This window comes from Palaemon carinicauda, chromosome 4 (assembly GCF_036898095.1).
Source record: "Palaemon carinicauda isolate YSFRI2023 chromosome 4, ASM3689809v2, whole genome shotgun sequence".
Taxonomy (NCBI): domain Eukaryota; kingdom Metazoa; phylum Arthropoda; class Malacostraca; order Decapoda; family Palaemonidae; genus Palaemon; species Palaemon carinicauda.
In genome coordinates this window covers 81,566,176-81,579,344 of record NC_090728.1, presented here as the reverse complement: position 1 = coordinate 81,579,344, position 13,169 = coordinate 81,566,176, and the positions used below count along the sequence as shown (strand labels likewise).

Below are 13,169 nucleotides of genomic sequence, written 5' to 3'. Positions count from 1 at the left end.
GTGAGCATGGTATTCACACACTCCCACTTGTTCAGTACCCAAACCCAGGTAGACTGGGCCTGTTCCTTCGGATAGATGACCGTCTCCTTGGGAACCTTATCCAGTCTAACAAGAGCTTCCTCGGTCAGACGAGCAAAACCGGGGAAGGGGAATTGGAGACCCGGCGGGTAGAACTCGAAGTTCTCGATAGGCCGGGTGCCACATCCCTCGATGGTCAGCATGCCATCTTTGAAAGGGGAGTGCAAAGCCATCCTCCATGGGTTGTTCTTGGTGAACTCAGGGAGCTTAGAGGCGTCCGGGATGGCGTACTGCTGTTGTTGCGGCAACCTCAAACGCATGAGGCTCTGTACGAGACTCTCTTGGTTCTGTAGTGTCTCAGTGAAGGACGTCATCATAGAACCAATCTGATTTAGTAACTTGTTGGAGAAGGTGTCCGGATCTAAGGAAGCCACCTGGGTAGTTATGGGGGCAGTCTTCGCTCCCGACCCATGAGAGGAAGAGGAGGCGACAGCCGAGTCTTTGGGGACTCTAGAAGAGGAAGCCTTGACTGACTTCGGGGATTTGGAAGGCTTGCGGGTCTTCAGTAAAGGTCTACGCTGAGGCTCAACCTTAGGGATAACCGGACGTGGCCTGATATCAGCCCCGTGTTTCCCCGAGAAACCCTGAAAAGAAGAATTAGCAGATGTAGAAAAAGACGGACTAAGGAGAGGAATCTTAGCCCGGGACCCACCTGCCTCACCTACCTCCCTACCTAGCTCCGGCTCGTCGAGAGCCATGGGCTCGATGTCAAGGTTGATGGCCGCAATGTCCTCCACGATCGCTTCACCCGTCGCTTCCTGGTCCTCAGGTAGGAGCAAGGCTTCGTTAATGTCGGCTATGATGGGGTCCGCCACATTCTTGGGGACCGTAACCGAGGTCTTGGCATTGGGGTAAATCAAATTACACCACTCCTCGGACAAGACGTATGGTTGCTTAGCCTTAATGTTGCGGGCGAACCCGCCAACCCAGACCTTAACCCTGGATAGGTACGGTGGGTCGTACGCGACCCCGAGCGACAAAAAAAAAAGAGGTTTTTCTCACGTGACTCACCCCCGTGACTGAATTTGTGGGTGATCGACCTGCAGGAGGTGTCTCCCCTACACGCTCTAGTAGTGTCCAGATGTGCATTGCTGTAGCTGTACTCCTTCCCCAATTTCTGAGACGCGTCAGGGTCGAGCGCGACCGAGTTTACCCTTCTAAGGTAATTTGCATAATTATCAAAGTTATTACGTATTATGAAATTGTCGTAGAATGGTGCAACTTGTATAAGTTATCAGTTGTGGAAAGTCTTGGTGGATTGTTTGGCTACCATGTGCATGATTTTTTTTAGTTAAAATGTCGTTCATCACCACGAGGACCATTTTACCGCGAGTGCCCCTTTTTCATTTTTTTTCATTTTTTTGCCAAGTCATTTTTCCGTAAGATATTGCCAAATAGTGTCGTAAAACTTTTGCTTGTTTAGTGTTGGAAAGTGTGTCTAGATGATCTGGCTACCCATGCGTGACTTTGTTTTTGTCAGATACGACGTAGTTATTGGTATATTGGATATTTAACTGCGGTTGCCAATTTCTGTTTTTTTTCAATATTTGTAAAAAATTTTACGTAGTAAGGAATTGCCGTATATTATTCATTTTTTTTCATGTTTATGTGTTAGAAAATGTGCCTTGATGGTTGGGCTAACACGTGCATGTCTTTTTTTTTTATCTGAGATGCCGTATATTAGAATGTTGGGCATTTTACCGCGAGTGCCCCTTTTTAATTTTTTTTCATTTTTTTGCCAAGTCATTTTTCCGTAAGATATTGCCAAATAGTGTCGTAAAACTTTTGCTTTTTTAGTGTTGGAAAGTGTGTCTAGATGATTTGGCTACCCATGCGTGACTTTGTTTTTGTCAGATACGACGTAGTTATTGGTATATTGGGTATTTAACTGCGGTTGCCAATTTCTGTTTTTTTTTTTCAATATTTGTAAAAAATTTTACGTAGTAAGGAATTGCCGTATATTATTCATTTTTTTTCATGTTTATGTGTTAGAAAGTGTGCCTTGATGGTTGGGCTAACACGTGCATGTCTTTTTTTTTATCTGAGATGCCGTATATTAGAATGTTGGGCATTTTTCCGCGAATGCCCCTTTTTATTTGGTTTGCATTTTTTTGCTTAGTCATGTTACCGTAAGGAATTGGCAAGTAGTGTCGCAAAACTTATATTTTTATAGTGTTGGAAAGTGTTTCTAGATGATCTGGCTACCCATGCCTATTTTTTTTTTAGCCAGATATGGCGTATATATAAGTATGTGTTCGATTTTCCTGTGATTGCCATTTTTTCGTTTTTTCCCATTTCTTTCAAAATTACTACGTACTAAGGAACTATCACAGAATAATGATTCATTTATATGTTTATTTGTCGGAAAATGTGCCTTGATGGTTTGCCTAGCACGTGGCTGAAATTTTTTTTTTCTGAAATGCCGTATATTAGAATGGCCATTTTTCCGCGAGTGCCCCTTTTTATTTGTTTTGCATTTTTTTTGCTTAGTCATGTTACCGTAAGGAATTGGCAAGTAGTGTCGCAAAACTTATATTTTTATAGTGTTGGAAAGTGTTTCTAGATGATCTGGCTACCCATGCTTATCTTTTTTTTAGCCAGATATGGCGTATATATAGGTATGTGTTCGATTTTCCTGTGATTGCCATTTTTTCATTTTTTCCCATTTCTTTCAAAATTACTACGTACTAAGGAACTATCACAGAGTAATGATTCATTTAGATGTTTATTTGTCGGAAAATGTGCCTTGATGGTTTGCCTAGCACGTGGCTGAATTTTTTTTTCTGAAATGCCGTATATTAGAATGTTAGCCATTTTTCCGCGAGTGCCCCTTTTTATTTGTTTTGCATTTTTTTGCTTAGTCATGTTACCGTAAGGAATTGGCAAGTAGTGTCGCAAAACTTATATTTTTATAGTGTTGGAAAGTGTTTCTAGATGATCTGGCTACCCATGCCTATCTTTTTTTTAGCCAGATATGGCGTATATATAGGTATGTGTTCGATTTTCCGGTGATTGCCATTTTTTCGTTTTTTCCCATTTCTTTCAAAATTACTACGTACTAAGGAACTATCACAGAGTAATGATTCCTCTAGATGTTTATTTGTCGGAAAATTTTGTTTACTTCTTTTTTGATTGAATATCATCAAATTTTTTTAGCTAAAATATATTGTTTCACATTTTTGTTTTTTTTTCGATTTTATTTCCCTTCAAAAATTTTTTTTTGGGTCAGAATTTTAATTTTATAGTCGTAAAATAATCGACAATTATCCAGCAACCCACCATACAATTTTTATGCATATCCAATAATAATTAGATTAGTAAATAACACCTTGAAATTGACATACCCTTCCTACATTTCAAGTGTCAGATTAGGGAGTCTGAGTCAGTGTGGTTGGCGGCCATTTTGTGGACATATCCGAAGCGTAAGTTGCCCTATCTATATATATTCTTGTTCCCTATAGAATTTGTGATATTTTGGTATATTTTTACCTGCATAAATAACATATTATATATTAAATATATGTATTTTTTTACGAAATTTCTAAGTACTCAAAAAATTACCTTTAGATATGGCCCCTGATATAAATGTAATTTACAAAATAATGAAGATTTTTTTTACATATTTCTATTTTAGGATAACATATGTTTATTCCCTAAAAAAATTAGCCACTTCCTATTTCATTTGGGTACCCAAAAAAATTCATGAAATTTGGACAAATTTTTTTGGCCAAAAAAAGTTACCCTTTTTTTCTCATTTCAGATCTTCACCTCCATGGGTCTGACTTCATCCAAAATACATCAAGATGTGTCCTAAACATTCAAGAATCAATTCCTAAAAGGATTTGGGTATATATGTATAAACTTTTTTTTATGAATTTTTATGTCAGGTCTTTTTTTTTCTACTTAATTTTTTAAAATATTTATATTAAATAGTTTTTCTGCAGATGAGTAGTATTTATCTTTACAGTTGTTTTAAGCATTCATTGAAGTTTTTTTTGCCAAAAGAAAAAAAGAGGTTACTGCAAAAACTGATTTTTCAAGAATTTTTTTTGGCGTCGGGGTCGTTCGCGTCCGAGTATACCCTTAAAGGGGTGTCCGAGGAGCGTACCTATCCAGGGTTAAGGGTCGCCCGGACCGAGGTCTTAGAAGACTGAGAGCTCTGAAAGAAAATAGAGCGTTACTAATGGCAAAGTGACTTCGACGAAGGAAGTGTAAAAACATGTAGGCCGTGATAAAAGGTTAGTTCGATCATAGATTACAATAGAAATAACATGGAATTCAGAGATTAAATCTGAAGTAAATTTAGATAGTAACGACAGTGTCAGGCAGTAACGTAATTTTAAAGTAAAATCTTGTTTTTTTGCCGTTTTTTGCACTGATGGCTTTCATTTTTATTTTGTTTACAATTTTGTAAAGCTAAATTAAGTATTTTGTTGTTGGTTTTACATAAGTACATATATTTTGGTTAAATGTAGTGTTTAATTTGCTTTGGTTTAAATGTAGTATTTAATTTGCTTTGGTTGAAAAAGCTTAAGTTTTTGTGGCGCCATCTATTGAGTGCATTTTGAAGTGCAGCCTTCCTCAGTATTTTTGCTTCCTTGGCAAATTTGTAACTGTTTATTTTTCTTTGTGGTGACTGGGAGTGCTGTAAGGAGAGGTGACTTGTGACTCTCTTAAGTGTTCTCGCCAGTCGAGTTCAAGGCCGTTGAAGACTCTGAAGCTGCTGATCTGCCTATTGTGGATTATATGTACAATCTACTGTCATTGAGCTGCTTCTTAATGTGGAAAGCAGTTTACCTGCGAAGTTACGTGTGAGAATAAGACTTGCAACTGTGGTTCAAGTGATCTACTGGCTTAACCTGGACATTGGCAGTTTGGTGTAGAGCAGGGCTCGAGAGCCTTTTTCTTCTTTGATGGATATATCTACTGATTCAGCACCAAAGTGGTCTTGTTGGAGCAAGTAGGGAGGCTTCTCTGAGGTAAGAGGATCATCCCCTGTATTTTGGCAAGCCATAGACTGAAAGTGCATATTCACCAACAGTTGTGAAGGGCAGTTCTACTGATGAGAGTGACTACCAGTGACCACATTTATGAGCAGCAAATGGACTCATCTTTATCAGTACCGGTCTGTGTCATAGGACCAATATATTTGTGTATTTAATTATTGTCAAAGCTATGAGAGTGTCATAAGATTGTGTACTTTAATATTAAGGATTAGAATATTGTGTCATAGGTAGGATTATTGTTTCTTTTTGTATGTTCTTCCACTTCTTTCCTTTCTATTTAGTAATAGGTTAGCGTGGTGGGTAAAGGCTTTTGGGGTCCCTTAACATTAAAGATTTGATTTCCTCACTATGAGTAGCGTTTAGTTTTAGCTTTAGGTGACAATGAATTGAGTTAATCGATGGCATATTGTACTTAATCAATTTATTACTTTTTGTGAGCCATCAGTGTTAGTACATTTAATGTTGTAATAAATATTGTGAAATTTTTGCCCTTGTGTCTTTCTGATTTTCCTCACTCCTACTGATTTGTGTTTTTGTCACTGGATTTGAGAATAAGATAAAAGAACCCGTTATGGCTTCCTCATAGAGGCTGTTCGTAACAGACAGGAACACCTACCGAGTCCGAGGTGAGTGTGGAGACCAGTCCGTAGCAGACTACGCAGTTGTCAGGATGCTAGACGATCAGGTCGTCCACCTGGACACCACAGTTGGCATGCGACCTGCAAACATCGTGGCCGCACGCTTGCTGGAGTACGGCCGCACAGGCTGTCATCCGACAGCGGACCACCTGTAATAATAAAGATACATAAGTATCCCGTAGTAGGTTAGTATCCCAAGAGGGAAGCCGGGGGCTCCGGGTATTAAAATTAAGCCAGTATAAAACTGGGATAGAGACTAAGAATAACTTTCCAACGGCATTGTAAATGGTGGAAAACTTAGCATAGGCAATAATGTATATAAAAACAATACCGTATAGGTATGATCATTCAATAAGAGTATTGTCAAAAATGTGGGGAAATATACTATCCCGTCAGATCGGGGAAGTATAGAATAAATTGTAATGGTATCGACATTTTATACCGTTGGCTCCGGGGAGACAACTGAGGTGGAACCGGGGGGTCACAACCAGCTTATCGGGGTAGGCGAGTCGAAAAGGGAGGGAGGGAGGAGCCAAAGACTCCCTGCCAGCCACAAGGACTTTAACGAACAGACAAAAGCAATGACAAAACTCAATAAAACTCAAAAATAAAAACTCTAACGGGATTCCCCGTTAAAGGGACTATTATCGTAGCGGTCCCGTGGGGTGCGGAACGTAACGGAGGGAATAACACTGAATAAACCAATACACAGCCAAGATCTCCCCCGCCGACCGATGGCCAATCAGAGCGGCGGAGGAAAAATGGCTATGACAAGGCATGTAAATGAGCGTACTAGACTAACACCTCGATAAATGTTCTCCGCTCCGAGAGGGGGAGTGAGTCAGAAGGTATCCCGGGAGCGGGATGGGAGGGGGGAGGGGGGGGAGGCTGGGGAAAGAGAGGACTCGACCCGTAAGGCCAAACAGCTGACTCCAAAGTCTCTGAGAGACGTGAGGTATCCCTGGAGTGGGGATGGGGTATGGGGGACCATACACCGAAAGGGGGAGAGAGAGGAGGTAGCGAGAGCTAGCCAATAGGGGAGCTCGAGGCAATCACGTGGGACTGAGAGAGGACAGGAATACCAACCTGACCGATGGACCACGAAAAAACAAAACGGAATGATCATAAACGGATAACAAAATTTAAAATAATGTAAAATAATGTGACACATTGAACTAGGTTATAAGGCATGCACAAGCTAAAATAAAATAGTAAGAGGGACGCAGGGGAATGGCAGGGAGAGAAAAACAAGCCGAGCCCTCCAGTGCGGGTAGGAACCGCGCTGGACAGGGGTGCCAATATAACTTCTACATCGGGTAGATGCCGATCGGTAGGAAAACAAAAATAAAATAAAAACTGCCCTGCGAGAGTTCCACTCGAACTAAAGCGATAAACATAACTAGATGGTAAAAGTGATAACACTAGATAAAAAACACCATATCGCAGTAGCAAAATCCATCTAGGAACGCGCCCGAAGGCAAGTAAGCAAGCCACCCGAAGTTCAAAAACTATGATACGTAGCATATCATCATAATAATAATATCAAAATAATGAGGTGTAATCGGTGAGAAACTCCGGAGTAGAAGGTTCAAAACAAAAAACAATCAGTATAGAAGACTAATTGTAAGACGTTAAGAACGAGCGAAGGAGATAGCTAGCCAGCAAGGCTGCCGCAGAGCGGGGCCGACGAATGAAGAAGAAACAAAAACTTTAATAAAAGTAAAAATAAGGGCAATGCTACCTCCAAATGCTCAAAACTCATAGATCTGGTACTTAACTTAGATGGGGAGATATGGGAATCCGATATCTTGCACAAAAGTGGAGAAAAAACACCGAAAATACAGCAACAAAAAATACAACAGCGAACAGCAATGGTGCTATGAAAGGAGTGACGTCACTGGCGTGGGTTGAGTTGGTGGTAGTAGCGTGCGGTGGTGGGCGTTGAACAGCACGTCGCTGTATTGGGGATGTTGAGAAGGAGATATCTAAATGGTGCGAGACCTCTGGTTGTGATATATCACGCCCCAGTTATTATACCGACACCTTATATAGGTGAGCGAGCTGGGTTCAACCTAGCATTCCTATGCTAGGTAATATATAGCAGTTATATACCTTAGAAATGGTGCTAAAGGAGCATTTCACTGGGCGGCACAGGTCTCTCGCCCAGAGATAGATTTTTCCTTCGTCAAAATCCCTTTTTTGCTTCCAAAATTTTTAGTGAGTAAAAAAAAAATATTTTTAATTCTAGATTTTTCAGTCAAATGTTTATCATGACAGCTCAAAACTAACCTGGTTTTCTGGTTGTCACATCCCACTTCTCTGGCGTTGTGATTATCATAGACGTTGCCATAATCTCGGGTTTCGTCAGGTGCATGTCTCCCGTCAACTCCCGAACTGTAAGTCCCAGTGGTTCCAGTCTTTTACCGAAGTATTTGCACATTTCCGAAGCGAGAGCTTTCATGGGAGCTATGTACACAATCTAGAATGAGACAATAAAAAAAGAGGACTTTATAAAATAAAAAATCAAACCATATCAATCGTATCTATTACCTTGATTAAGATACATTGTGGTTCTTAATCAGTCCTAGTTCACACAATAAAAGAGCACTCCCACATCTTATTTCTCTTGCTCTTATTTTTTTTGAAGTTTTTATAATTTATATATGAAAGATTTATCTTAATGTTGTTAGTTTTCTTAAATTTTTTTAGTTTGATTGTTCATTACTTCTCTTATAGTTCACTTATTTCCTTGTTTCCTTTCCTCACTGGGCTAGTTTTCCCAGTTGGAGCCTTGGGCTTACAGTACCCTGGTTTTCCAACTAAGGTTGTAGCTTAGCAAGTAATAGTAATAATAATAATAACAATAATCATAATAATAATAATAATAATAATAATAAATATAGTAATAATAATAATAACAATAATAATAATAATAATAACAATAATAATAATAATAATAATAATAACAATAATAATATTAACAATGTCACACTCAAGTATCTACAGGATTCCCCTTTTATGAGTTTGTCATGTTACCTCAGCTATTTTTCACCATTTTCATAAGTAATTTAATCTTATTTCCAATAAAAAATCATTTCATAATAATCCTTTAATCAATTTTGCTAATAATTGTGAGAAATATATTAAGCGATGTAAAATAGAAGAAAAATCATGAATCAAACACTTAAGAATAAAAAAAAAAGAATTAAAACTATTAAAGCAAATTCATCCAGACTACATACATAACAAAATACTACCTCAAATTTATAAGATAGTTTTCAAATGCGCAAAATATTGGATAAATATCGAGGTGATTAATTTTACTCAATACGAGCAACTGTTATAGCTATGAATTAAAAGTACTATAAACATGAGAATGATTTTAATAACATCACAAATTTTAAGTAATTTGTATTTTTCCTAACAGTACTTACCTCAAACTACTTTCTTAGGAGTATCTGAGATTTTCCTCCCAACCAACCAGAATTTTGTGTAGTTTCCCCCATCTACGTTTTTTACAGTGGGTCTCTCAGTAGCGGATGAATACGTGCCCTGAGGCGACCCGGGTCAGTGAGCGTGCGTGGCCAGGTCTCAGTCACCAGTAAGTTTATGATAGATATGGTATCAAAGTCCTGTAAGACACTCGGGGCAGGATGGGTGGGCCATAACCCGAAAGTAGTTTGAGGTAAGTACTGTTAAGAAAAATACAAATTACTTAAAATTTGTGATTTGTTCCAACACGGAGTACTTACCTCGAACTACTTTCTTAGGAAACTTATACTTTAAGAGGTGGGAGTGGTCTTGCTGGAAAAAGGATCGAACCTAGATAAGAGGCTAGGTTCTTCTAACCTCAAAACGGAATATGAGAGTTAAGGAAAACTACGCAAAAAACTATCTTAGTATCTAAGTAACTCACCTCTGTAAGAATCTTCGGACGTGGATGCTTTCATCTGAACGTGTTCCTCACGGCAGGAGCAAGGGAACAAGGGGAAAGGAGGGGAAGTGGTAATAAGGGGGAAGGTAAGGAAGGAACCTGTGTCGCTTGGACTTACCGCCCACGGCTTCCCGGGGGCTATGACCTTAAATATTCTGGAGCACAGAAATGACGGGACCAATAGAGGAACCATCCAAAGACTTCCTAGAACAGTCCTTGAGGTAGTGAGTCGTAAAGGTGGACTGACTGGACCAAGTGCCTGCCTTCAGGATCTGGCCCACCGCCAAGTTTTTCTTGAAAGCCAACAAAGTACTCAGGCCCCTAATATCATGGTGTCTCGGCTTTCCCGGAAGGGAGACTCCTGTGCTGTCGTAAGCCTTCATAATCGTCTGCTGTAACCAGAAGGAAACGGTATTCTTGGAGACTGCTTTCTTCACTAGTCCCGATGAGACGAACAGACTCTTGATTCCGGTCCAAAGCTTGGACGTTCTTTCCAGGTACTTTCGCACCGCTCTGACTGGGCACAATAACAAGTCTCTTGGGTTGTCTGAACGCAGAATCGCTGGCACTGAAAAGCCCTCGAACCTAGGGTCCCAGTAAGCTGGGTTGTGAGTTTTGGCTACAAAATCGGGCAAAAACCTGAAACGTAACTCCCGCCAGCCTTTCGTGTGCGAGACCTCATACGACAACCCATGGATCTCACTTACTCTCTTCTCTGATGCTAGTGCTAAAAGGAAGACAGTCTTGAGGGTGAGCTCCTTGTCTAGTATATCCTTAAGGGGTTCGAAGGGCAGCTCTGACAGAGCTTTCAGAACTCTGGCCACATCCCACTGGGGCACTCTAGAGGCGCGGGGGGAACAAGATTGCTCGAAGCTCTTAATGAGCATCAAGATTTGTCTGGAAGTTCCTAGATCAAAGCCTTTGAGGAGAAAGACTTGGCCCAAGGCCGCTCGAACTCCCTTGATGGCCGGAATAGACATACCCACGTTATCTCTCAGATAGACTAGGAAGTCCGCTATCCTATGAATGGAGGCCTCCAACGCCTTGATGTTCTGTGAGTTGCACCATTTAGTAAAAGTGGTCCACTTCGCTTGGTACACTGCGACAGAAGACCGTCTCAGGTAACCCGACATTCTTGCTGCGGTCTTCGACGAGTATCCTTCCCTCTTCAGGAGCCGCTCGATAACCTTCATGCGTGTAGGCGGAGGGACCGAGGGTTTTCATGAAACCTTTGGGAGTGGGGCTGACGGAGGAGGTCTCGCCTGTCTGGAAGGGGCCATGGTGGGAGGCGCGCCGGTTCCTTTAGGTCTGCAAACCATTCTCTTTCCGGCCACCAGGGCACTATCAAAGTCATCCACAGGTTGTTTGGCCGTCTTACTCTGTTGAGGACTTGTCTGAGCATCCCAAAGGGAAGGAAGGCATACACGTCGAGGTTGTCCCAAGGATGTTGAAAGGCGTCCTCGAACGCCACTGTTGGATCTGGCACAGGAGAACAAAACACAGGGAGCTGTGCGTTGAGTCTTGTGGCGAAGAGGTCCATCACTGGCGACCCCCACTTCAGGATGACCGTCTGGGTCACTTCCGGGTGTCAGGACCACTCCGACACTACCACAAGCTGTGCGTTGAGTCTCGTGGCGAAGAGGTCCATCACTGGCGACCCCCACTTCAGGATGACCGTCTGGGTCACTTCGGGGTGTCAGGACCACTCCGACACTACCACTTGACCCATCCGGCTGAGGCCGTCGGCTAGAACGTTCTTCTTTCCTGGAATGAACCTGGCTTTGACGTCGACTTGTTCCTTTGAGGCCCATTTCAGGAACTGTGTTGTGAGACTGCACAGGTCCTTCGACTTCAGTCCTCCTTGCTTTTTTCACGTAGGCCACCAGCGTGGCATTGTCGCACATCAGAGCCACGGTGTTTCCCCGGAGTAGATGGACGAATTCTAGGCATGCCCTTTCAACAGCCATCAGCTCTAGCACGTTTATGTGGCGGCACTTCTCCTCGAGGGACCACTTCCCCTCTGCTGACTCGTCGAGAAGATGGGCTCCCCATCCCTCCTTCGATGCGTCCGTGAACAACAGCATCTCCGGAGGATCGATCGTGAAGGGTATGCCCTCAAGGGTGTTCGTCCTGTCTTGCCACCACTTCAGGATCTCCTTTGTCTCTGGGGACACTGGGACTATTTTGTGCGGGGACTCCCCCGGGGTCCAGAGCTCCTTTAGGTTCCATTGAACCACTCTCAGTTTGAGTTTCCCCTGGGGGACTAACTTCTCCAACGACACGAGGTGGCCTACCAACCTCTGCTAGTCTTTGGCTCTCCTCGGCAGGTCTGCTAGGAAGGGTTGAAGTATTCGATCCAGATTGTCCAACCTCTCTGAGGAGGGAAAGGCCCTCACCAAGTGGGTGTCTAGAACCATCCCCAGGTAGGTTATCATGGCGGAGGGCGTCAACTGCGACTTTTCCAGGTTGATGGTGATACCCAAGTCCTTGCAGAATCGTAGAAGCTTCGCGCTTTGCTCCCTCAGTACTCCCTCCGAGGCTGAGAAGTAACAACCAGTCGTCCAGGTAACGAATCAGGCGGATGCCCTGTTCGTGTGCCCAGACTGAAACTGTTGTGAAGACTCTCGTGAAGACCTGAGGGGCTGTCGACAGCCCGAAGCAGAGCGTTCTGAACTGTAACGCTTGGGTACCCCACTTCACTCTTAGGAACTTCCTGCTGGAGGGGTGGACAGGGATCTGGAAGTGGGCATCCTTGAGGTCTAAGGACATCATGAAGTCCCCTTCGGGGTGTCCATTTTGAAGTCGGTCTTGCACACAAACTTGTTGAGGGCCGACAGGTCTATGACCGGCCTCCAACCCCCTGTCGCTTTCTCCACCAGGAAGAGTCTGCTGTAGAACCCCACCCCTGTTCTAACGCCTCTTTGGCGAGCATGGCCGACACTTCCTTCTGTAATGCCGCTCTTCTTAAGGGGTCCTTGGGCGCCAACCACTAGTCCTGTTGGTCCGGAATTAAAGGGGGCGGGTCCGCTAGGAAGGGCAGCCTGTACCCGTCCTTCAGTACCGCTACGGTCCACGGATCCGCTCCGTAGCCCCGCCAAGCTTGCCAAGAGTGTTTGAGGCATCCCCCTACCTGAGGCTTCAGCAGGAGTAGGGGGCCTCTCTGCCTATCTTCTCCTAGAGGCGCGGCCGGAGCGCCCTCTCCTGGAGTTGGAATAAGCGGACCTAAAGGAGGCTTGCGGTGTTGAACCTCCCCTACGGGGGGGCTGCGGGGCTTGGTGCCAAGACATAGACGGGGATTCTCTCCTTGGCTGGACTGCCAAAGAATGGGATGAGTGGGGGCCGTCTGGTGCAGACCTCCTGTGAGCCGGACGTCTTGCAGGTGGGGATCTGTGCTCCCCTACCTCTTTGAGTTTCCTGACCCTCTCCATCACCTCTTAGACCACTTTAAGGGGGGAAAACGGAATTGTCCCACACCGGCGAGTTCCTCAGCAACCTCGCCTCTCGCTCGGGTAA

The 13,169-nt window shown here is 43.2% G+C and overlaps 1 protein-coding gene across 2 annotated transcripts in view; it reads right to left on the bottom strand.

The window, feature by feature from the left end:
• LOC137640031 (activating signal cointegrator 1 complex subunit 3-like) overlaps window positions 1–13,169 on the bottom strand; it is a 410,828-nt gene that overhangs the window by 194,474 nt on the left and 203,185 nt on the right. For both annotated transcript variants that reach the window (XM_068372399.1, XM_068372400.1), the window contains exon 12: window positions 8,012–8,201. In XM_068372399.1, coding sequence (XP_068228500.1) covers window positions 8,012–8,201 — 190 coding nt within the window. The remainder of the gene's footprint in view (window positions 1–8,011; window positions 8,202–13,169) is intronic.